The sequence below is a fragment of a genome, unplaced genomic scaffold (assembly GCF_019419815.1).
Source record: "Pyrus x bretschneideri cultivar Hongxiangsu unplaced genomic scaffold, Pyrus_bretschneideri_v1 Contig77, whole genome shotgun sequence".
Classification (NCBI taxonomy): domain Eukaryota; kingdom Viridiplantae; phylum Streptophyta; class Magnoliopsida; order Rosales; family Rosaceae; genus Pyrus; species Pyrus x bretschneideri.
The window spans coordinates 1,516,342-1,542,292 of record NW_025999817.1 but is presented as its reverse complement, the minus strand read 5'-3'; the positions used below and the strand labels follow the sequence as shown (position 1 = coordinate 1,542,292).

The 25,951-nt window shown below is 37.2% G+C and overlaps 1 protein-coding gene across 1 annotated transcript; it reads left to right on the top strand.

The window, feature by feature from the left end:
• The first annotated feature begins 283 nt into the window (after positions 1-283).
• Positions 284-25,505, top strand: LOC103928072 (serine/threonine-protein kinase TOR). The gene is made up of 56 exons (XM_048575063.1): positions 284-464; positions 834-1,172; positions 1,258-1,332; positions 1,569-1,840; positions 2,365-2,524; positions 2,649-2,792; positions 2,926-3,095; positions 3,200-3,404; positions 3,482-3,661; positions 4,229-4,381; positions 4,620-4,741; positions 4,847-4,946; positions 5,041-5,136; positions 5,378-5,508; positions 6,816-6,918; positions 6,995-7,177; positions 7,399-7,491; positions 7,618-7,653; positions 8,029-8,127; positions 8,220-8,318; positions 8,453-8,615; positions 10,243-10,367; positions 10,471-10,523; positions 11,260-11,383; positions 11,489-11,674; positions 12,263-12,415; positions 12,737-12,889; positions 13,765-13,836; positions 13,954-14,088; positions 14,195-14,256; positions 14,523-14,620; positions 14,805-14,914; positions 14,985-15,158; positions 15,833-15,898; positions 16,544-16,612; positions 16,714-16,824; positions 17,287-17,427; positions 17,520-17,651; positions 17,777-17,942; positions 18,022-18,236; positions 18,748-18,954; positions 20,249-20,362; positions 20,457-20,660; positions 20,881-20,961; positions 21,492-21,566; positions 21,654-21,720; positions 21,800-21,960; positions 22,091-22,264; positions 22,618-22,746; positions 22,836-22,919; positions 23,442-23,503; positions 23,613-23,685; positions 23,773-23,907; positions 24,386-24,559; positions 24,635-24,897; positions 25,275-25,505. Exons 1-56 carry the CDS (start codon positions 345-347, stop codon positions 25,291-25,293), a joined length of 7,410 nt encoding a protein of 2,469 aa, XP_048431020.1. The 5' UTR covers positions 284-344; the 3' UTR covers positions 25,294-25,505.
• The last annotated feature ends 446 nt before the right edge of the window (positions 25,506-25,951 follow it).

Below are 25,951 nucleotides of genomic sequence, written 5' to 3'. Positions count from 1 at the left end.
ATCGGTCTAGAGCGTTCACAAAACCCAAGAATTAACGAGATTTACACGCACAGCCGCAAATAAGCCCCCCACCCCAAAACCCCCCAAACCACCCTTTTTTACTCCTTTCGCTTTCGATTGCGTTAATTCGAAGCGTAATCTGCAGAGAGCTGTTGGTACTCTCTCCCCGCTTTAGCCCGCCCGCAACTACTCGCACGCCTACATTTCCCATCGTCTCCGGCGGAAGAATCAATCTGCCATCGCTCTCTCGGCGGATCTTCGATGCCTTGAAGATCCGATTGCTACAGGGAGAGGGAGTGGGAGAGAGAAGTTGGGGCTTTTAGGGTTTGGGGAGCCTGAGACACATGGCGGCCTCGGGGCAGTCCCTCAGGTTCTGCGGCCCCGGCTCTGCCGGACCCAGTGGAGGAAGTTTTGACGCGCTCAATCGCATCCTTGCTGACCTCTGCACCCGTGGAAGCCCCAAGGTAAGTACTTTGTGCTCTCTATCCCTCTCTGTTTCTTATTTTCTGTTTGGTTCCCTAGACGTTCCAACTTTTCACTTTCTTGTTAATAGGTTAAGTGGATAACTAATAGGTTTAGTGGATAGTGCAAGCTATTAATTGTGCGATTTGTTACGTATTATGTTAGTGTTATTGGAGCTAATATAATAGGCCAATTTTAAGCACACCTCACTCACTATAGGCAAATTCGATAACTTTCTCACTCGCTCTAATCAGCAACGCTAATAGTTTCAAGGGCCCGATGGTTTTCGAAGATTACCGGGAAAAGTTGCTGTCTTTTATGCTTGTTTGATAACAGAGGACTTAAACTGCTTAAACTGTGTTGTTTCCTAGGATGGGGCTTCATTAGCATTGAAGAAGCATCTGGAAGAAGAAGCCCGTGACCTCAACGGAGAGGCATTTTCGCGTTTCATGGATCAGTTGTATGATCGAATTTCATCTCTACTGGATAGCAGTGATGTTGCAGAAAATTTGGGAGCTCTAAGAGCTATTGATGAGTTGATAGATGTGGCGCTGGGAGAGAATTCCTCCAAGGTTTCGAAGTTTGCTAATTACATACGGACTGTTTTTGAGGTAAAGCGTGATCCTGATATTCTGGTCCTTGCTAGTAGAGTTCTGGGCCACCTTGCTAGGGCAGGGGGAGCAATGACTGCAGATGAAGTGGAACGCCAGGTTTGTTGCATTTTTGTGTACCCCCTTGACATGAAAGAATATGATTTAGAATAGTAAAGTATCTGATAAGCCTTGGTCCTCTTAGATAAAAATTGCTCTGGATTGGTTGCGGGGAGATAGAGTCGAGTATCGCCGTTTTGCTGCTGTCTTGATTTTGAAAGTAAGTGCAACAATTTTACTTTTGTACTCATTTATTTATTAGCGCTCCTGAGGTTGTTTCTCCGAGGACACTCCATTTAGAGGTGAAGAAACTTTTCATATCATCCCATCAAAGTTCTACTCTTAAAAAAAGTTTCATATCATAGAACTTTTACTTTATAACTTTAAAATTCTTTTTAGCTATTCTCATTAGATTTTGATATAGGAAATAGTTAACTCTATGTTTTCTTATTATAGGAAATGGCAGAAAATGCTTCAACAGTGTTCAATGTTCATGTACCTGAATTTGTTGATGCTATTTGGGTTGCTTTGAGGGATCCAGTGTTGCCTATTCGAGAGCGAGCTGTGGAAGCTCTACGTGCTTGCCTTGGTGTTATTGAGAAACGTGAGACACGCTGGCGTGTGCAATGGTATTATCGTATGTTTGAGGCTACCCAAGATGGGTTGGGTAAAAATGCTTCCATTCACAGCATACATGGTTCTTTGCTTGCAGTTGGAGAACTTTTAAGGTTGGTAGAGTTCGTGGGGATGATAATTTTCATTTGTAATTCTATTATCTTTTTTAATGTGAATATGATTGTCATTCACTAGAAGTATCATATGTACAAGATTGGCCAAATGTAAGTGAAACCCTACCACATCTGTACAAAATGCATATTAGCTCATGTTGATGATCAGTTCTTCAAGAGACAGGTGAACATATGTTCATGCAATTCTAACTACCATTTTGGAATAGACTTTGTTATTGTGCACATTCATTTATACGAATGTGTAATGGATTCTTGTTGGCTTGAATAAAGGTTTTGCAAGAATTTTATGTGACCCTGTTGTAGTAGTGACTCTATTCTATTAGGTGGAGCCTAGGAAAACCAAAATGGTTACATGTGGTTGCAATGTGCGAGCAAGTAACCTAAATTATTTTAAGTCCTGTAAAAGTGTACATGTGCTGTGTTACTTTGTGCTATCTTGACATTTTGACCCAGCCATCAACTGCTCCTTCATCAGTTTAAAAATGTTAATTTCATCTGGGCAGGAATACAGGTGAATTTATGATGTCTAGGTACAGGGAAGTTGCCGAAATTGTCCTTAGATATCTTGAGCACCGGGACAGGCTGGTTCGCCTGAGCATAACTTCGCTGCTACCTCGAATTGCTCATTTTCTGCGTGATCGATTTGTCACAAACTACTTAACGGTTTGTCAACTGTCCTTTATTATTATATTGTAAATGGTGGGCAGAATGGTTTGGGCGAAATCTGTTTCATTTATATTTTCTGTTCCGTCATCCTAAATGTGTAAGTATATGCTATTTCTTGCAGATATGTATGAATCATATTCTTGCAGTTTTGCGAATACCGGCAGAACGCTCCAGTGGTTTTATTGCCCTTGGGGAGATGGCTGGTGCTTTGGACGGGGAACTTGTCCATTATTTGCCGACAATAACATCTCATTTACGTGATGCGGTATGTCGATTGGAGTGATTGTGGTCCTCACCATCATATTTATCTCTGCTGTGTTGTGTATGTAGGCTGCAGGTTGAGTTATAATTGTGATAGTGGACACATCTGTGACTGGTATTAATCATTTGTTCTCCAGATTGCTCCACGTAGAGGTAGACCCTCTCTTGAGGCTTTGGCTTGTGTTGGAAACATAGCAAAAGCAATGGGGCCAGCTATGGAACCTCATGTTCGTGGTCTTTTGGATGTTATGTTCTCTGCTGGCCTTTCCCCTACGCTTGTTGAGGCACTTGAGCAAATTACTACCAGGTACACTGGGTTTTTCAAGAGCTTCTCCTTGCGCAATTTTGACGATTAGTCTATGTCTTCCATGTGCACTGACTGGTTCCCTGTTCAATTGGTTGTTAATTCAGTATTACATCTTTGCTTCCTACCATCCAAGATCGGTTACTTGACTGCATTTCGGCGGTTCTTTCAAAATCGCACCAGTCTCAGGGAAGGTCGGCTGTTGGCATGGGTAGAGGAAATTTAATGAACGTCACTCAGCAAGCGTCAGACCTCAGTGGTTCAGCCCTTGTGCAGCTTGCTTTGCAGACTTTAGCTCGTTTTAATTTCAAGGTTTGTGTGAATACCGTTGTCCATTGTGAATCCCAAATACACCTTTAATCTCACATAGAAGCTGATATATGAATTAGGGCCATGACCTTCTTGAGTTTGCAAGAGAATCAGTTGTTGTATATTTGGATGATGATGATGGAGCCATCCGGAAAGATGCTGCCCTATGTTGTTGCAGATTAGTTGCAAATTCCTTTTCTGGTATGCAATATGCTTCTGGTAGGGCAAATCGGGGAAAGCGACGACGTCTTGTTGAGGAGGTTTGTATTTGTACATTAAAATTTATACTAAACATTCCAACCTGTGTTTCTTTTGAACTGTTTGTAGACTGTAAAACCAATTTTGTGCTTATCTAGCATATTCAATAGTATGTTTAGCATAATGAAATTTTTTTTGTCTTTCCGTATTTTGCCTATAAACACCTACCTCTAGGTTCCAGTTCAAATGTGCTGATATGGGTCATATGACAACTATTAAGGATGTCCATTGGCTGTGGGGACATTCCTTTTTTACTTTTTTTTGCAATTTGGAGGCTTATAGAAGGCAATACTCTTTAGAAATGTTTTGTATCTCATTAAATTTTAGATCGGTTCTAGTGGACATGTTGCCTTCTGTAATATGTGATTACACAAAACATGTTTTGAAGATATGCATTAGACTTAAAGAATTTGGATATCTTTTTTTACAGTCTGCTATTGTAATTATAATTTGTCAATGTCTTTACAGTAATGTATCATGTGAAGTCTCAAAATCTCATTGAGTAGTATTAATTTTCTTTTTCTCGTTCTTGGTATATGCGTGTTAACTAGAAATCGGCCTTTCTGCAGATTGTGGAAAAGCTTCTCAGTGAAGCTGTTGCAGATGCTGATGTTATTGTTCGTCATTCAATATTTTCCTCCCTTCATGGGAATAGAGGTTTTGATGATTTTTTGGCGCAGGCTGATAGTCTGAGCGCAGTTTTTGCTGCTTTAAATGATGAGGTGTCTTTTTTACCCTGGATAGATGTGTTCATGACTTAATCTGTTATATTGGAAGCATAAGCTTTGCTGCTTATGCATGTGATATTAGATACTATTTTCTTTTAGTTTGCTTTCTCTACCATATAACTGTGCAGTTTTGATGTATGATTTTGCTGGAATGTATACTTGTGAAATAGAGTTTGTGAAAATTTCTGTTCCTTTGTGTTTCCCATCTTAAAAAAAAAAAATGTTGTTATAGGATTTTGATGTTCGAGAGTTTGCAATTTCTGTGGCTGGGAGGTTGTCAGAAAAAAACCCTGCTTATGTTCTTCCAGCACTTCGTCGGCATCTGATACAGTTGTTGACTTACCTGGGGCAGAGGTGATGTGAAAGGATTATCAATTTTGGTTACATACAGTTATGGATATCAATGCTAGAATTAACTGTCAAAGTGTCAGATATTGACTTGTTTTGCTATGTCAGCAGTGCAGATACCAAATGCCGGGAAGAAAGTGCGAAGTTACTGGGTTGTTTAATACGAAACTGTGAACGACTAATACTTCCATACGTTGCTCCGATACACAAGGTTTAATAAGTCATTTAGTGATTGTTTATCTTAGTCCTTTATCATTAATTAATTGTATTTTCCCCCTATCTCATAGTAATGTCTGATTGTTCAGGCACTTGTTGCAAGACTTACTGATGGCACTGGTGTGAACGCAAATAATGGCATTATTAGTGGAGTTCTTGTAACTGTTGGGGATCTGGCTAAAGTGGTGGGTATATTTGTCTTTAACCTATCATGGTGTTTTTTTATTTGTTTTATGTGTGTTGAAGGTTGGTAGGTGGTGGGATTGAGGTGTCTGATGCATAGTTGGTGAGGAACATGAAAATGTGTTTCTTTTTGGTGGCAATACAAAAAAAATCGAGAAATAAATTTTTTCTTTGTTATAAAATTGTTTTGTGTTGTGCTGATACAAAATAGTGTTTTCTGTTTTGTTTTTGACTTCTGTCTAGGGTGGTTTTGCAATGCGAAAATACATTCCTGAGCTTATGCCTTTAATTGTTGATGCTTTATTGGATGGAGCAGCCGTCACCAAACGGGAAGTGGCTGTCGCTACTCTTGGTCAAGTTGTACAGAGCACTGGGTATGCACTGTGTTTGTTACATTGCTCTATGATAGGTTCTGTTATGTATTTTTTTTTTTTTTCATTTTCATCTTTAATCTTGAGTTAGAAACAGCTTCACTGAGGCTTATGCTTATATAATTATTTGATGCAAGTATCTGATTGAATAAATATTTAATTCTCAATTTGGTCTTTAAACTTTGGGCTCATTTTCCTTTTTGTCAATATAGTAAAAAAGAAATGAATATAGGGTAGGTAGCACCACTACTCTTAGGTTCTGATACCTTGTTGAGTTGTTTTAGTAATATTCAAGTTAGTATGTGAGGTTATGCAAACCATGCCTCCTCCCTTCCAAACCAAAGATTTCTTGGCAACCAAATCTCTTATGCCCAACCTCAAATATTAAGCTGTTAAGAAGCCCACCAACCATGGTTAGATGACGTAGTACTATCCTTAAATTAGGGGTCTTTCCCTTGAGGTATGAGCCGATAATAGATAATATTGCATTAGGTCTTGCATGTGCTGTAGTGAGCTAGGAAGACAGTGGATTACCTTATTTTACTGGAGTCGGTTTGTCACTGCTTTATACTTGCATCTCTTTGGTTTTAAGAAGCTTGTTTGCTGGAGAGGGAGAATTGGTAGATGGTAAAACAAGGGTTGTGTCTCTAGTTCCAGAAATTGATGTATGCGTGGTCAAGGTTCTAAAAGATGCTATGCGCTAGTTGGGCGGCGGATTTAAGTAAATTTATTTTATATCGTATAAATAAGTGTCTTTCATTGGGATACATAAATTGCAAAGTAAACCGACATATAGATTATAAAGTATTGGAACATAATGAAAACATGGGGAACAAACATATAATGTGTTTTCATCTAAGTATTCAACAAGTCTCTTAACAATTTATTGAAAAAAACAAAATGCAAAATGAAAGTTTTCTATTTTCTGTCTGAGTGAGAGTTGCAACCTAGGCGCGTGCTAGGTGGATCTGGACGGGCTAGGCGGGTGCCTAGGCCGTCAAGGTGGGCGCCTAAACAGGTTTAGGCGCTCTCTCTTAATTTTGAAATACCAAGGGATTAATCAGGGTGGTGGCTAGCTGCCTAGTGCCCAGGCTGGGATTTTTAGAATAGTGTGCATGGCCAACCACTTCCATTAGAATATAATGTTTCAACTTACTTTTGGGCGTTGTGAACCATAGAAGATAGACTCGGTCCACATATTTGGTAACATGGAGCATTGATTTGAGATACTTTGTTGGCATCGGGTTTTGTGAAGTCCTGTATTATATTTTGGTTTGTGTTAGGAAACCTTTGTTCTTTGATTTTGACAGGTATGTCATAACTCCATACAATGAATATCCACTGTTACTTGGCTTGCTCTTGAAGTTACTGAACGGTGAATTAGCATGGTCTACAAGACGTGAAGTACTAAAGGTAACTTCTTAATTAGATTGCTTGGTTGTTAACCGTAGCCAACTTTTTATGTTAACCTGTTCTTGGGCTTCACCAGGTTCTCGGAATTATGGGTGCTCTAGACCCTCATGTGCATAAACGAAATCAACAAAGCCTGCCTGGGTCACATGGAGATGTTACCCGTAATGCGAGTGAATCTGGTCAACACTTTCAGTCTGTGGATGAATTGCCTATGGACCTGTGGCCATCATTTGCAACCTCAGAAGACTATTATTCTACGGTAGCACATCAAACCTGCTAGGACCTTTGTATTTTATTATATGGATGTGTATAAATATATATTTGATTACAATGATGCTCCTCATGGTCGCTGATTGTGTTTGCGTTGTCCACACAATCAATGGACTATGGTGATTGGATCCACAACTTAAAATCCATTCATATAATGTGCACATCAATATGATAAATGACTGTCGTTGTGTTACAATGTTATGACCGCAGGTTGCAATCAACTCGCTCATGCGTATACTTAGGGACCCTTCTCTTGCTACTTACCACCTAAAGGTGGTCGGATCTCTTATGTTCATATTCAAGGTATTTAACATATAGTCATGTGGTTATTGTTTTTTGATTTACTCTTCTTATAAGATTGTATTTTGATATTCTTACCATTTGTGTAGTTTTTTATGTCTAATATTATCTTTTTTGTTGTGAGGTTAGTCAATGGGTCTTGGTTGTGTTCCATACTTACCAAAGGTCAGTGTACAAACATTTCAATTGTGATTGGTTTCGTTTTAGGTTTTACGCACATGTATTAACATTTGTGTGAATGCAGGTGTACAGAAAAGCACGTGTACTTTCCTTTTAAATCTTAGTTTGATGGATGTGAATTGTGTTAACGTTCTCTTCCTTTTTTGTACAAAATACATGTTAAGTTTCATGCCTTTGCATTTCCATTTATCAATTTTTCGAAAAGAAACAAGATTCATTTATCATGACTATTCTACTGTCCATTTTCATCTCGAATTAGACCTGTTATTTAGCTTATCGATGGTTCATGTGCTGGTGCATTTACTTTTGATTTTTTCTTTTTGGCTTTAAATGGTGCGTCTTTATTTTTCCTATCTGTAGGTTTTGCCTGATCTCTTACATATAGTCCGGACATGTGATGATGCTTTAAAGGATTTTATAACATGGAAGCTTGGCACACTAGTGTCTATTGTGCGTCAGGTATAAATGTCTTGACGGCTTTTAAGTTTTCATACATGTGATGATTGTGGATGATTTCTTGATGATCACATATGGTATGATGTGCTGTGCAGCATATTCGGAAATATCTGCATGAGTTGCTCGTTCTAATTTCAGAACTATGGTCAACCTTCAGTTTTCCTGCTGCTGGCCATCCTCAACCTGGTTATCCAGTAAGTTTGGCCTTTTCTTATTGGTTACAATTGGTCGTATAATGAGATTGATCTTTTGTGCTTGAAATTGTAGTACTTTTTTTAAAAAGAACTTCCATTGTGATTTTTTTCTGTTCTCTTGTAATCTTTCTCAGGTTCTGCATCTGGTGGAGCAGCTTTGCTTGGCTCTCAATGATGAATTTCGAACGTACCTTCCTGATATTCTTCCATGTTGTATTCAAGTTCTAAGTGATGCAGAACGGTATAACGATTATACTTATGTTCTGGACATCCTCCGTACCCTTGAAGTGTTTGGTGGTTAGTACTCTTCATTTTTCATTTAATATATTGATATTTATTGATATTTGAAACTTATATTTCAAGTCTCATAAGAAAAGTCCTTGTAAGACTGGATTAGTTTGTTAATGATATGAAAGTATCATAGATTTTTGATAATTAAATTGGCGACTTGAAGAATTGGATGGAGTGTAATAGAAGATTTTTGGAAGATTTTATGGGAGTGGGAGTAGGTGAAGTATGGGACCAAGCTAGATACTGGGGAACCTTTGGGCATCTATTTCGACTGAGTTTAGGGATTATTCTTTCTTCTATAATGCTGGATGGTTAGCAACTGTAGTTAGTTTCAAGTTCAATTTTTGTAAATTAGTCCTATTTGAGAGGTCTAGTTTAGTACTTTAGGTTTGATTTTAGTTGGTGGATTTCTTATCCACTTTTTGTACATTCTTTTATTAAGAAAATCCTTTTAAAAAAAATAAATGGTGGCTTGAATTTAAGTAGTGGTTGTGTAGATATGCAAGTTCTCCAAGAGTAGTGCAAGAAAGAACCAGATGAAAAAGAAGGAATTTCATTTAGTGAGTTACATGTAAAATACGTGCAAGACATAGAAAATTTGACCCCTTCTTTGTAACATTCACGAATAGAATATTCATATTTGAAAATCCTGCTTGAATATTGGTTTCTTTTTTTTTTACTCAAGAATCTAGATGGAACCCAAAATAGTGGGCAAATGTGTGCTCCTATTATATCTGTACAGTTCCTTTGTGTTGATTATGAGAGGTATGAAAAACATGTCCAGGCGGTTTAAATGCATGATTTTAAATCATGGTAAAGTGAGAGTAAGTGGATTTGATTTATGGATGACTTAATAACTGCAGGGTTAAAAAGAAAATTGCTGAAGATAATATGATTCCTTGTTAAAAAAAACTGTACCTTTGTTTTGTTCATAAGCTGTATTAATGTAGCTGTCGGAGATACATATTAAAAATTTGGAACAACTTGGTTCCATTGGTAACTACAAAGTCTTGAGAGCAAAATTACTGCATATAGGCACAACTTGAGATTCGAATTCTGCAATCTAAGAATAAGCATCAAGTGGTATTCAACTATTGGTTAACAATTTGGAAGGTAATTGTTGACCATGAGTAGTTACTGACCTTGGCAACTTCAAAGTGATTGGGTATGAAGTTTATAGACTGATGGAAGAAAGCCTTCCATCTATAAGCACAAGGCTCTGGGTTTATTTGTTTAATTTGTGTCTGCATTCTGATAAATAGACTAGTCATCAGATGTTGATGGAGATTTAAAGTGAATGGGCATCAAATTTTTAGATACCTTATAATGTTGCATTTATAACTGATAGCTTTATCATGCCTTTTCTATTTGGATTAACCGATTGTGCAAAATTGCTTGTTATCTTTTTAGATTTGGAAATACAAAGACTTTTTGGGTTTTTGTTTCAAAGGTTGCTCAGGCTGGCTGTATGGGACTTTTAAGTTCCAAAGAACATTATGGTTTCCTCTGTTGGAGGCTTGGAGCTCAAAAAGCATTTTATTAAACATTTTTTACCATGATGAAAATGTGAAGCTGCTATTCTTGAGTATATATATGCCAACCTGTATAGACTCATTTCAGTTTCAAAATGTAGGAACATTGGATGAACATATGCATCTTCTTCTTCCTGCACTCATTCGCTTGTTTAAAGTTGATGCTTCTGTGGACATAAGACGTGCTGCTATTAAAACTTTGACGAAACTGATCCCTCGTGTGCAGGTTGTCATCACACCCCCTACTCTCTTTTTTTTACTCCAGTTATATTTGGATATATTGTTCTTGGACAACATGTTGATTGTAATGTGTAATTATTATTTTTCAGGTTGCTGGTCACATATCTTCTCTCGTGCATCACTTAAAGCTAGTCTTAGATGGGTCCGTTTCCTTTTCATCACCTGTCCATTAGCTTTATGATCCGATCTTGTTGTGCAACTGTTGGTCTTTTTAGACATTGGTTGAAAATTATCTTCAAGTTTCTTAAACACATCCTCCTTTTCTGTTGAAACTTTCTAGATGATTCAGACTTTGTTCTGGGTGTTTCGCAACTACTAAATCTATTTTTTTGGCTACTATTGCTTGTTTTAGAACAGATTCCCCTTCCTTTGAAGTGAATTCCAATTAATGACGGCTTGCTTCCATTTCATTGTAATTCTCGTATATTTATTTTATAAATATTTGTTTGAGACCATTTTGTAATGTATAATATGGATGGTTAAACTTTGAAAGTCAGGACTTAAACTTCTATCTTTCTTTAACTTAATGCTCATTCTGTCACTCTGATTCTGTGATTGCATTGCCTGAAAGTTGAGGATGTGAGTTCTGTTTCACTTTTTCGAGCTTTGCAATTTTTTTGTGTGTATGTTGTTTTTTTGTTTTGTTTTGGGGTGGGGGGCGGTGACTTGTGGATCAGTATGCATGAGTTCCTTCTTGTTTGGTGTGTATCCCCTGAATATTTCTGAGGTTGTTTTTAATGGTTTTACGTTATGAATAATTTGGGAGAACCTTTTCTTCTGTTTGATGTTATAACCTGTGGCTTAAGACTGATCTGGGATCTTTAGTACCGTGGAATACTTATCTACCAATCATAGCAGTTTAAACTTTTGTATTACAGCAAGAATGATGAGCTCCGGAACGATGCTGTTGATGCCCTTTGTTGTCTAGCTCATGCCCTTGGGGAGGACTTCACAATTTTTATCCCATCAATACACAAACTTCTGCTGAAATATCGTTTAAGGGTCTTCCTCATTCCCTGCCTTTAGTGCCTTATTTTTTCTTTAAAAAGAAATTGTTTGTGATTTCTTACTTTTGCTTCTCAAGTGAAAAAGGTTATTTCATTTCAGCATAAGGAATTCGAGGAAATTGAAGGGCGGTTGAAGCGACGTGAACCTCTAATTTTGGGGAGTACAACTTTTCAAAGATTAAGCAGACGGCTTCCAGTAGAGGTTATTACTGACCGTTGGAATGATTTAGAGATTGACCCTTATGATAATGGGTCAGATATGCAGAAACAACTTCGAGGCCATCAGGTATCTCTCCCGTGGCTACATGTTCTATAAGTTGTGTGCAATAGTGTTTCTCACTGCTGCAGTCAAAACTTCTTGGAAGACCAATGTTGTGAGATCGTATTTAGATATATGAACATGCTGAGTGCAGTGGCTAGCAGTTCCTAGGCAATTAGGTGTAAATATTACTTATTAGGAATGACATGTCGAGCAGATCGTGTACTGCGTAGCCAATTCAAATTTAGTGGCAACTGTTTTGCAAGTATAGAGGTTGGTGTCAAACACAGTGCATAGGGTATATTACTGCAGAAACTCTTCTTTGAACTTTTGTTTATGTAATTGGTGAATCTTTACGTTGATGCTAATTTCATCTAACTTAGCACGTAATATGGTTGTTAAACATGACAATCTTTCCTTTTATTTGCTATTGGTATTGGCTAGGGTTATTATGAAATGATCTATTATATTTTATTCAATGCTAGTATTAACTGTTCCTGTTTTGCTGTGCTGCTTATTTATGTCTTTGAGATGCATATTTATTTATTTATGCTACTATTTTTTTATTTTATTTTGGCTGTAAGTTGATTTTTGACTTCTACAAATTATATACAGGTCAATGATGGTCGATTACGCACTGCTGGGGAGGCTTCTCAGCGCAGTACCAAAGAAGATTGGGCAGAATGGATGAGACATTTTAGTATTGAACTTCTGAAGGAATCTCCTTCTCCTGCCCTACGAACCTGTGCAAGGCTTGCACAGTTGCAGGTAATACCAAGGTTCTAAATGGCGTTAGGGTCTAGTCGGGTGGCAGGCAAAGGGCCAAGCACCTAGATGTATGGGCGGGGCCTAGGTTGTTTTTTTAAGTTTAATTAAATTTGTTATATGACATAAATAAATGTCAACTTATACTTTAAAAGAATACATAATTGTATTGGGATACACAAATTGCAAAATAGAAAGACATAGATTATAATTATTAGAACATATTGAAAACATGGGAAACAAGCATATGATGAGTGTTACATATTTACTTATTTTTATATTACTTCTTTTGGAGTTTGGGCTCTGATATCCTGCTTTTTGTAGCCATTTGTTGGGCGGGAGCTATTTGCAGCTGGTTTTGTCAGCTGTTGGGCACAGCTGAATGAGACTAGTCAGAAACAGTTAGTTCGAAGTTTGGAGATGGCATTTTCATCCCCAAATATACCTCCTGAAATTTTGGCAACACTTCTTAATTTGGTATATCTTTTTCATTATATTATTACTCCTAAAATCAATGTAACAGGACATGAATCATGTGATATTAGCTTGGAATGCTTAAAGCCTCTGCTGCATGATTACATTTACATATTTGTATGTACGAATGTATATAGTTTTCTCTGTTGAGGGTGTCCATTTATAGTTAAAGCAGGAACGCGTCAGTAACATTTTGCCAACAAATGTTATGCATAACATGATTATTATCAATTTATCCCCATTAGTTCAGTTTGTATTGGAGACAGCGTGTTTGTCTATTTGTTTGATCATAATTTGATAACAAAACTATTTCAAACTTTGCTGACTTTTTGTAAGAATGATCCTTAACCATAGACAGCTTGCATCATCAGATAACATTTAAGTTGGGCCCACCAATGTGATCTCTTACTTTCCCTTATAAAAGGATCTCCTACACACACACACACACACACATTTGTAGTCGAGTTCAAGCTATCTATGTGGGACTGATTTTAAGTGAGAGAAATATTATATTGGGATCTCATGGGCAAAAGTGTCCATAAAAAAAACCTACAGTTCAAATTCGAACATACAAAAAATTAGACAAGCACTTGTCAAATAAATAATGAAAAATAAAATTCTATTAGGAATGTTAACCATCACCATATTTCTGCTCTAAGTCTAAATGTCATATATGTCATGGAGAAGAAAAGGAATCATGTATGTTCTGTATGTCATACACACACACACACACACACAAACTCAACAACTAGAGGTTCTGTATGAAACAAGGAGAAGAAAAGAAAGGAAACTATGTCCTGCATCAAATTTCTCTTGCATGAGATTCTGTTTCTCTGGTTTGACTTTTGTTGATTTTGTTTAATTAATTGTGTCTGAAGGCAGAGTTCATGGAACATGATGAGAAGCCTCTTCCTATAGACATTCGCCTGCTTGGTGCTCTTGCAGAAAAGGTGTAGTTATATATATTTTTTTACGTTCTTTTGGGGGAGGTTGGGTGGTGGTGGTGCCAGTTTTTTGTTCTCTCTTACATGTTTCATGTATGCTTGCTTATCTATTTTACATTTCAGTGTCGTGCATTTGCAAAGGCATTGCATTACAAAGAAATGGAATTTGAAGGAGCGCGCTCCAAGAAGATGGATGCCAACCCTGTTGCTGTAGTTGAAGCACTTATACATATAAACAACCAGTTACACCAGCATGAGGTTCTCTGGAAAAGAAAATCTTTATACCACTTCCGTACTATATTTTGAGGTTTGATGTTTCTGTGAATATTGGCTGCCATTTATGAATAAATTTGTATTTTCTCAGGCTGCAGTTGGAATATTGACCTTTGCCCAACAAAATATGGATGTCCAACTCAAAGAGTCATGGTAACTTTCAGTAGTAAACGTTCCAAGAATTTTCTTTCCCTTGTAACAAACCCTTTTTTTTTCCTGCCACTCTTTGACAATAGGATTTTCAGGAGCCTTTTTTCCGTTGAAAATAATGAAATTTTCTTTTGTAATTGTGTTGTGCCTTTTCCATGCCCTTTGCTGAATTGTCATTTATTTTAAAGAAAGCAACTTTAGTTTCAACTAACATTGCAGAAGATTATGACTCATAATACCTGGTCGACTGCATCTCTGTACGTGTTTAGGTATGAGAAGTTGCAGCGATGGGATGATGCTCTCAAGGCCTACACAGCAAAAGCCTCTCAAGCGTCGAGTCCACATCTTGTTTTGGATGCCACTTTAGGTCTGTATTGCTTATTTTATTGTTGTTTTGGATGCTGCTTTATATTTAATGTGCTATTAAATATGCTGCTTAATATTATTAAATATCTTTATATCTGTTAGGATCTTGTGACCATTTATCTTTATATATATATTATCAATTTTCCTTGCATTTTGAATATGCTTTGTGTTGGTGGCTTCTTTAGGTCGGATGCGATGCCTTGCTGCTTTGGCACAATGGGAGGAGCTTAACAACCTGTGCAAGGAATATTGGACCCCAGCTGAACCGGCTGCTCGATTGGAAATGGCACCAATGGTTGGTTTGTGATTACACATGGCTTGTTGATGTCCTTACTTCCCTAATTTAACAAATTTGTTTGTGCTAGGCTGCTAATGCTGCTTGGAACATGGGGGAGTGGGATCAAATGGCAGAATATGTGTCACGGTTAGATGATGGTGATGAAACCAAACTTAGGGGCTTGGGGAACACTGCTGCTAGTGGTGATGGAAGCAGTAATGGCACATTCTTTAGAGCTGTTTTGTTAGTTCGAAGAGGAAAGGTATAATTAACTTTTCCTATAATCTACTTTTTGATAATTTAATATATAATTCTATTGATAGATTCTACTTTATGGCATTTAAAAAAAAAAGTTATATATCACCTTTTTTAGGTCATGGAATATTCGTGTTACTGTTTTCTCTAATATTTATTAAACCTAGCTTGAGTAAGAATATTTGTGAATCAGCAAGGATCAGCCTTACAAGCCATTAGAATATTAAAACCGTTGGAAACATTTATGCTTTTCATTAATAAATAGTCAATATAGCTTGTTTTAATATATGCAAAAAATCTACTTTAGTTGAACTTTTTATTTAGAGATTAGACACTATAATACATTGTATTTGCTGGTTAGAAGGACCACTTATTTGAATGAAACAGAATGTCTCTTGTCCATCATGGACCTGTGATCATTGAGGATTTCCAACTTCACGTTTTGTTATGCAGTCAAGTCAGCTTCTTAGTTTTTATATTATTTGTGCACAGTGCACACACACACACACACACACATATATATATGTTGCTTATAGAGGAGAAACATTTGAAGTTCTCAATGTAGCTAAAGGATATATTAAGTAGCAACCAGTAAAGGGTGCCTGAACACTTTGGGAACATTCTTTATTTCTTATTGTATTTGACTTGTTCTATTTTGTTTTCTATTGTTTCCGGACACAGTATGATGAAGCACGCGAGTATGTTGAAAGAGCTAGGAAATGCTTGGCAACAGAGCTTGCTGCTTTGGTGAGTCTTCTATTTTTTTTTTCTTTATTAACTCTTTCATTTGTGTGTTATGTCTACGAGTCGATGTGATTGGGTTTCACATGCTGAGGTTAAAGCCTTCTGTTGGGATTTAGAAATAATGACCATATTGATTTCAATGCTAATATATTGTCTGTCTGATCTGAGCTTTACCAGTTTGGGACCTTTGTGCTTAACTACAAACGGCCTATATACAGGAGAAGAGGAAATAATGACATCTATTGTTAGAGTCGTGTCTGCGTCTAAGTGTTCAGTATGTTGGATTTTCTAGTCTTAGGTGCAGAGATTGGGAGGACAAAGTTGTTACCTCTTTCGATATGCTTGTTTCCAGGTGGTTTGATTTTGTCTTTCCTTTATGTTTTGCACTTGATTGGCTGTTTCTTCCTGTTAAGAGGAGTTTTTACTATATAATAATATTGGTGTGTTATGTTTATAAGTTATGTTTGTATTACTGATGTTATATGGTTTGAAAAACTTGGTCTGAGAAAGCCATACATTCCATTTTCAGCAGAATTACTTTCGATATCATTATCTTGGCGATGTAATATGCTGCTACTACAGTAGCACTCCGCATATAATAGTTTTTCCTTTCGGATATTGTGATTATTGACTTTCTTCACTTTGTAGGTTTTGGAGAGCTATGAACGTGCATATAACAATATGGTCCGTGTTCAGCAGCTGTCAGAACTTGAGGAGGTTTGCTCTTTGTTTTTTTTATTTTGGGAGGGGTTGCGAGGCAGGAGGTTGTTCCCTTATATATTTGTTGCATGAATTTTAATGTGAAAATCTATAATCAGGTAATTGATTATTGCACACTTCCTTTGGGAAACCCTGTTGCTGAAGGACGACGGGCCCTTATTCGCAATATGTGGAATGAGCGGATACAAGGAGCAAAACGTAATGTTGAGGTGAACATGCTTTATTTATAATTAGTTATTTATAGCTGAAATATGAAAGGATAATGTTTATGTTAAACTTCTGCAGCCCTTACTTTTGTTTTTCTATGAGGTTTGACATGGCCATATTTACTTGGTCATGGCTGGGAAAAAAAGTAAAACTCAGTATTTATGTATTTTATTAATATGAAATTGTCTGTGCATCTGTGTGAATATATAGTATAGTATTTACAATCTTGATATCGTAGATACTAGAAAGTAGTTGTGTAATTGCTGCTATTCCAGAAAAGCCTAAGAGAACTAGATTGTTCCATCAAGTTCTGTTTCATGCCTCCGTACAATTAGACTGGGGTTATCAGTAATTAACACCAGCTCAAGAACATATGCATGCCAATACACATCTCATGGTTGGTGTACTGAAACTTTTCTGGCTGCATCAGCTACTTCTAAATGCGACCATACTTGAATATGCAGGTATGGCAGGTACTTTTAGCAGTTAGAGCACTTGTTCTACCTCCGACAGAAGATGTTGACACTTGGCTTAAGTTTGCTTCCCTTTGTCGGAAAAGTGGGCGAATTAGTCAGGCTAGATCTACTTTAGTCAAACTCTTACAGGTTGGTGATGCATAATTATCAAAGGATGTTAGCTTGCATTTATTCTCATTTTGTTTGTTTGTTTGTTTGAACATTGTTTAAATTGTGTTCAGTATGATCCTGAAGATGTTACTCATGAAAGCCTGCGGTACGATGGGCCTCCACAAGTGATGCTTGCATATTTGAAATACCAATGGTCGCTTGGAGAGGATGTTAAGCGCAAGGAAGCATTTGCAAGGCTACAGGTAGAAAATGTTTCCCTTTTTGTGTAAGCACTAATGAGCGAGTACTTCTGCTTCAACTACCTATGCACTACCTACTTCCAAAATTTCTTATTGTGTAATTGTTTGTCTGTTGCAATGTGGTTCAGAATTTGGCAATAGAGCTTTCAAGTCCACCCAGTATTCAACCAGTTACACCGACTGGCTTGATGAGCTCTAGTAGTCCAAGTGTTCCACTTATTGCCCGTGTGTATCTCAAATTGGGAGCCTGGAATTGGGCTCTTTCTCCTGGATTGGATGATGATTCTATACAAGGTATTTTTTGCTTATCTAAGTTCCAGATAACGGCTGCAGAAATTATCAATCTTTTGTTGATTAATTATAATTTGTGTAGAAATTCTCAATGCCTTCCGCACTGCAACTCAATGTGCCAATAAATGGGCCAAGGCATGGCACACGTGGGCACTGTTTAATACAGCAGTGATGTCACTTTATACTGTAAGAGGTTATGCAAGTGTCGCGTCACAGTTTGTTGTTGCAGCGGTCACTGGATATTTTCACTCAATAGCATGTTCAGCGAATACCAAAGGTGTTGATGATAGTTTACAGGTAAATATTGTTACTTGACCAAGCCTTATTTGCAACACGAATGCCATTCTGGACTTGCCTGTTCAGCCTGAGCCAGATTTGGGTATGTTGTATGATTGTGTTCAATTTGTCTTTGTACTGCCTTTGAAGAGCTGGGCTTTTCACTTGATTTCTGTTCTAAAAATTTCTCTTTTATACAAAATCACCTGCTTTCTTTGAAATTTAGTAATTTTTGATAACTTTCTGGTTTCTATGTATTGCAAATTTTCAATGGCTTTACAACTTCAGGTTCTTGCATGCAAACTGCGATTTCTATAATCTGAGAAAGGCATTCATGCTGTGAAAATTGGGTTATGTGGTGGGAATCTAAGTATCTTCTGCTATCTGTGATTTGTGAGGATTGTAATAGATATCTGACTATGCATTTGTATATCCTGATAAAAGCATAAAAGGAAAGATATTATTCTCATTTGGAATATCTGTATTATTTCCCAAATATTGTTTGTCATATAATTTCTGTTATGTGCTTCAGGATATTCTTCGTCTTCTTACGTTGTGGTTCAACCATGGAGCTACTGCAGAAGTGCAAATGGCACTACAGAAAGGGTTTGCACATGTTAATATTAACACATGGCTGGTGGTTTTGCCTCAAATAATCGCCAGGATACATTCGAATAACTATGCTGTGAGGGAACTGATACAGTCGCTTTTGGTGCGAATTGGACAAAGTCATCCACAGGTATGCTTTTGATGATCTTTTACTTGTATTTTGATGATTTTGTACTTGTACTATTTTATGAATATCAAGATTGCGAATTTGGTTTGTAGGGCTAGATGTTGATGTACCAGTAAAATTTCTTACATTGATTTTTTATTTGAAGTTTCGTACGCGTGTTTTTGTATTTGTTCGTTTACCATAATATGTCAATTAAAACTAGCATGTGCTTCAAAAAGGATCTATCCTTGATTATCTCCTGCATTGTTTGTTATATGTGAAGGGGCGGGAGAGGCCTTGTCATTTGTCTTTTTGCATCAATCCTTCACAACACAAAGTGATCCATTCTCAGTCTGAGTTTTATCTACTTTACTGATAAAAGAACAGAGATCAAGCATGTGAATATTATTCTACTGATTTTTGGTATTTTTTAATGACAAATTCTTGGATGGCATTCCACTTTCAGTCTGAGTTTCACAATGTGTAGTGGAAAACTAATCATGTATATGTTATTTGATAAGAAACAACATTATACAATAAATTGAAATATTACCAAGGACAAGATGAGGGATTTGCAAGTACCAAGGGATTTAGGATAAATCGGTTAGAAATGAACTACAAAACATTGATGGAGGATTTGAAATGCACCACTTGATCTAGAAAGACATAAACAAGGAATTTACGAATGAATCTTTTCAAGTAGTCATGTGTAATTCGCTTTCAAAATGTATTAGTTATTCAAGTGCCTCCCTTTAATCTTTTATTGTGCTGTACTACAGATCTCTCACCCAAACATACCATAAGGGAAACAAAGCCGAAACTAAAACCGTCAACTACCTACACAAATGAGCTAAAGCATTCTTCAGTCAGACTAGTTCTTTATTTTAGTGACTCCTTTTTACTTTATAATTATGGATTTCACTTGATATACGAGATGTAGCCTCCAAGTGTGTTGTGCCTTTGCGCTGCCTTATATGGTTATTCAATCTTCTGTTGTCGAATTTCATGTTGTATGCAATTGTGATAGCTGCTCCTTAATTAACTTGTACGTTAAATCTCATTGGTAGTGCTATCCACACACCCATTTTTACTTCTCACACACCCCTCTCAATTTATGGTCGCTGGATCAAATAAATTGAAGAAGATCAATGGCCAAAAGTTAACAAGGGTGTGTGGGAGGTAAAAATGGGTGTGTGAATAGTACTATCCGTCTCATTTTGTGAAGTTCCTGTAGCATGTCTTGCAGCAACTATAAATGCCAACAATTTATATAATTGAGACTTGCTGAAGTACTATAGTAACTCAATTCCTTTTGCAGGCTCTTATGTACCCTCTTCTTGTAGCATGTAAATCAATAAGTAATTTACGTAGAGCTGCAGCTCAAGAAGTGGTTGACAAAGTTCGACAGCATAGTGGTGTGCTTGTGGATCAGGTGAATAGTTCAATTTAATTTCCATCAACTTTCCAAGTTTTTTCTCCCTGTTTGGCAATAGAAAACCCTTACAGAAAGTTGATTTTGGCTACAGGCACAGCTTGTGTCAAAGGAACTAATCCGGGTTGCAATACTTTGGCATGAAATGTGGCATGAGGCTCTGGAAGAAGCTAGTCGCCTGTATTTTGGCGAACATAACATTGAAGGAATGCTAAAAGTATTGGAGCCACTGCATGAAATGCTTGAGGAAGGAGCTAAAAAGAACAAAACCACCATAAAAGAGAGAGCATTCATTGAGGTTGGTTTCTTCGCTTTAGCTGCACTTGGTTTTAAAATCATTTCTGTATCTTGTGCCAGTCAACATTAATTTTCCAACCTCTTGAATAATTAACTGTGAAATTAAACGCCAAATCAGAGTATTAAATCCTACATGAAATAAACTGCTGTTTCACTTTCTCACCCTTCAAACCTTCGCTGGAAGTTAACTTTTGACTACATCACCATGGTGTGAATCTTAGGCTTATCGTAATGAATTGCTGGAGGCCTATGACTGTTGCATGAAATATAAGAGAACAGGGAAAGATGCTGAGCTTACTCAGGTATGAAGATTTCCTAGAGCAAAGTGTTCGGTGGTTTTACTTTTTGAATTGGTTAAGCCTTTTCTTTCTTCAAGAATGACTTGAATTCATTAGTATCTTCGAACTGTTAGGTCATAAATGGTCAATCTGTTATCGTGTGTGTGTGAGTTGGATCCTTATTCTAGATACAATGGAAACATACTTGCCAATTCATGGTTTTCCTTTATTATTTTGTTTCTCCACTGTTGAAGTCAGTTGTATTGTGTGAGCCTGCTCTTTCCAACAAATTACCTGTTACACTTTCCAACTAATCTCACTTACATTCAAGCCTACACTTGCCTTTTGTTTTGTCGTTAGTTTTAAAGTTTGTTTATTTGTGATTAGTATGAACTGTGTTAAACTTTCTTCATCAATTTTTCAGTTGTATAACTATACAGTTAATGGATTTAATATGCATGTTAACTGCTTCTCTACAGCAATGCATAGGTTTGTGGCATCAATTTTTTTTTTTGAGTTTTGTATACTAATTATTTAAATTATGCATTGATCAGGCTTGGGATCTTTATTATCATGTATTTAGACGAATAGATAAGCAGCTGCAGAGTCTTACTACTCTGGACTTAGAGGTAAGGACATCTTTTTCTCCTTTCATGTTTGACTTCTTGCATTGTCATTATATATGCACTGACATTTTCTCTACATATGGTTACTAGTCCGTTTCACCAGAGTTGTTGGAATGTCGTAATTTGGAGCTTGCTGTTCCTGGCACATATCGTGCTGGTAAGCACACAATTTCACAATAGTCGACATGTATTGGCATTCAACCTGAGTTAATAAATTGATAAATTTCGTATTGCAGAATCTCCAGTTGTAACAATTGCATCATTTGCACGCCAACTTGTTGTCATAACATCCAAACAAAGACCAAGGAAATTGACGATTCATGGGAGTGATGGTGAGGATTATGCCTTCTTGCTGAAGGGACATGAAGATTTGCGCCAAGATGAACGCGTCATGCAGGTATCTCTTCCTCTTTACCTAAATAATGGTTAAATATTTGGATACCAAGGTTCCTAAGTTTGTATTTCTTTTTTCTGTATAGACCTTAATATTTCTCCTCGCTCTGTTAATAATACATGGACATTTTTAGCTTTTTGGTTTGGTGAATACACTACTGGAGAATTCAAGAAAAACTGAGGAAAAGGATCTCTCCATTGAACGATATTCTGTCATTCCATTGTCTCCAAACAGTGGACTAATTGGTTGGGTTCCAAATTGTGACACGCTTCACCATCTCATCAGGGAGTACAGAGATGCCAGAAAGGTGAGTTGGTTCCCTTTGGTTGCTTTTTATTTTTTTATTTTTTTTTATATATATATATGTTAACATAGCACCACGTCTTCTTGTTAACTGTGAGAATCATGGTTATAAATATATGGACAGTATTTCCTTTTAAGCTGATTTGTGAGGATAATTATACCCATGGATAAAGTCAGCTGTTCTGATGGTCAGTTCATATCTCCTGCCCATGTAGGGGGGGTAGCGGAGTGTCTCCAGCCTTACATTAAGAGAGAGTGTTAGCATAGGCTTGCATTGTCTGTGTATGTAAAGGGGTGTGTTCCTAGACTGGTGTAGTTGTATTTATCGGAGTGTTATAAATGCTTTCTTGGTTTCAGATCACTCTAAATCAAGAACACAAGTATATGCTAAGTTTTGCTCCGGATTATGATCATTTGCCACTCATAGCTAAAGTGGAAGTATTTGAGTATGCCCTGCAAAATACAGAGGGAAATGACCTTGCAAGGGTATGGTTCTTACCAACTGCATATTCTTCATGTATTTATTGGTTGCTTTGAGTGCCTTTTCTCAAGGTGTATAGAGCTGCTTTTGATAGGTTCTTTGGCTGAAAAGTCGCACTTCTGAGGTATGGCTGGAGAGGAGGACAAACTATACGAGAAGTTTAGCAGTCATGAGCATGGTAGGTGTTTTATTTGTTATTAGCAACACGTGGTGGACACACACACACACGAGCATATATGTGTTTTTCGTTGTAGTATTCATGCATACGTATGTAAATGAGAATGAGAATGCGCTGATTTTAAGAAAAGTTTAAGACTACATTGCCGAATGAGAATGCCCTCATTTTAAGAGAAGTTAGGACCACATTGTGGTACCAACTGCCAAGTGATATGGTGATTCCAACCATATCTTTAGGTATCTTTCAAAGATCATCCCTGCCAAAGGTCTAGTTGTTTCCGAATAAATATTAAATACATAACACCTATGTTTTCAATAAACATAAAAATGATAAAGATGATAATTAAATGATACTATTCCAATTTGGAAAAAATTTCTATGGATGATCCTTTCATGGGTACCTATGAAAATGAACGGATTTGACTTATGGGATTTGTGGGGTGGTGGATAACCATAATGTGGCCATTAAACATCTCACATGTTTCTGCTTGTGAAATTATGGACTAACTCAATTTTATATCAGGTTGGGTACCTTCTTGGCTTAGGTGATCGCCACCCAAGCAATCTTATGCTGAACCGCTATAGGTATGTAACTGTTGATGAATGAAATTTGGACCAACTAGTAGTGGATTGGTAACTTGGATCTGATATTCCCTTGTTAAATTTGGAGCATCTCATATTCTGTTGCTTACAGTGGGAAGATCTTGCACATTGATTTTGGGGACTGCTTTGAGGCCTCTATGAACCGGGAAAAGTTTCCTGAGAAGGCATGACACTAAATTGCAATGTGCCTTTAGTTAATGTTTAAAACACAGTTCCATATATAATCACTATAAATATTTATGTATTTTCAGGTCCCCTTTCGGTTGACTAGAATGCTTGTGAAAGCAATGGAAGTTAGTGGTATAGAGGGCAACTTCCGTTCAACTTGTCAAAATGTGATGCAAGTTCTACGAACACATAAAGATAGCGTTATGGCAATGATGGAGGTATGGTGACAAGATTGTTGTGTTCATTAAGCCTTTATATATATATATATATGTATGTATATGTATATGTATATATTCATATATATATATGTATATTATTTTATTAGGATTTAGGGTAAATTCATTCTGAAGCATTTTACTTGTCACCGATTCGACTAGGATAATAATCGGCCATTTTCTGAATAAACCTGCAAGGAAAATTGATCAAAGAGTTATATGAACTATTATTTACAGCAATATAGGTGATAACATCCAGGTCAAGATAACCCATAGCTGGGTCTTCATATAATGCCATTGAAAAGCATCCATTCACAGCAAGCAATAGTAATCTAAAATTTCAAAGTAATGGGGTGGAATTGTGGATGGGTGTGGTTTTGTTAATACCGATGATGCTGCCCTATTGAACGAACAACAGTAAATTGTTTCTCCTTTGAATCCTTTAGTAAGGAAGCTAATATTTAGTTTTACCTGTTTTCAGGCCTTTGTCCACGATCCTCTCATCAATTGGCGTCTCTTCAACTTCAATGAAGTTCCTCAAATGTCAACGCTTGGAAATAATAATGTTACTCCTGTTGTGGATGCTGAAGAACCTGCTCAAAATAAAGAGCTTCCCCACCCTCAACGAGGTGCTCGTGAAAGGGAACTTCTTCAGGTATTTCAGAAATTCAGCTTGGGATGCTTCAAAATGATGCTTTTGGTTATGCGCATTATATTGTTTTCCGTGCAGGCTGTCAATCAACTGGGTGATGCTAATGAGGTCTTGAATGAGCGTGCTGTGGTTGTCATGGCTCGGATGAGTAATAAACTTACTGGACGTGACTTTTCTACTGCCTCCACTGTAGCTTCCAGTTCTATTCATGCAATTGACCACAGCACGCTGATTTCTGGAGAGAGTCGAGAAGTTGAACATGGTTTATCTGTTAAGCTGCAAGTTCAAAAGTTGATTATCCAAGCATCATCTCACGAAAATTTATGCCAAAATTATGTCGGGTAAGATGTTTCCCGATTTTACTCTCATCTCCAGTTTCTTTAAACATAGATTTAGAATAATTAAAACACGTGTGCATGTGTATTCATTCAATCCTTTCTTGTCCGACATGAATGGGGCTTTGACGTATGAAGTTTATTGGTTTTAGACAACCTATGATTGGTTTGGGATCTCGATGCCCTAAATGTCGCATCTGACACACCAATTTGGTCGGATCAGAGCCACCTAATGCCGACACTCGTTGTCGCTCGATCAGCATTTGGCGAGTGAATGGCTAAATTATTACATAACGGATGAAAAGTTGAAAACCAATCAATCTAGATGCGGAAGTCATGCTGAAAGTCCGTTTGTCTAACGACGTTTCTTGTGCTTCTTGCAGGTGGTGTCCGTTTTGGTAAGCAGCGGTCAGCTGTACATAATGTGTATACGTATATATTCTTTGTACATACCGCGTGGGCCACAGCGTGGCCTGCTTAGGAATATGCTGTGTTTCTTGTAGAATATGTGCCAACCAGTGGTATAAGGTGGCTGGTGGATATGTTGTTTGTGTAAATAATAAATTATTAAGTGCAAATGTTTTCAAGTGCGAGACTCGATTTGTTTGATGTTATTGCATCTTAGTGATGAGTCATGTTCTCCTAGACTCCAAGACCAAGAAAATTGTAGTCTCCCGCCATTCGTCATTTGATTTTAGTCCAATGGTAGGTGATTATTTTGTTTTTTGGTGGTTGTACTTTCTCCTCTACCATTGGATTAAGGAAGTTTTAACGAAAAGCTAATGGTACTGTTCACTTTACTTTTTATTTTATCCTCACGAGACTCCTAGTAATATCAATTTGGTAGGTTGGGCCATTAACTTATTTTATTCTTATCGATGGGTTCCAGGGCAAAGGCCAGCAAAGTACAAAGAGAAAAATACACAAGAGTGCCCAGTTACAAGATAATCACAAAGCAAAAACGGACTCCAAACCAACAGTTTTGAGCTCAGAAACAGACAAACCAAACAGAAAACCCTACATTCCTGCAACCATTGCCGCCACCGACGCGCTGTCGAGA

What these genes read in the sequence shown, in the direction of transcription:
- LOC103928072 (XM_048575063.1), top strand. Translation starts at nt 345, where the DNA reads ATGGCGGCCTCGGGGCAGTCCCTCAGGTTCTGCGGCCCCGGCTCTGCC. An exon ending in TTGCTGCTTTAAATGATGAG is followed by an intron (nt 4,382 to 4,619) that starts GTGTCTTTTTTA and finishes ATGTTGTTATAG; the next exon opens with GATTTTGATGTTCGAGAGTT. An exon ending in GTGGTGTGCTTGTGGATCAG is followed by an intron (nt 20,363 to 20,456) that starts GTGAATAGTTCA and finishes TTTTGGCTACAG; the next exon opens with GCACAGCTTGTGTCAAAGGA.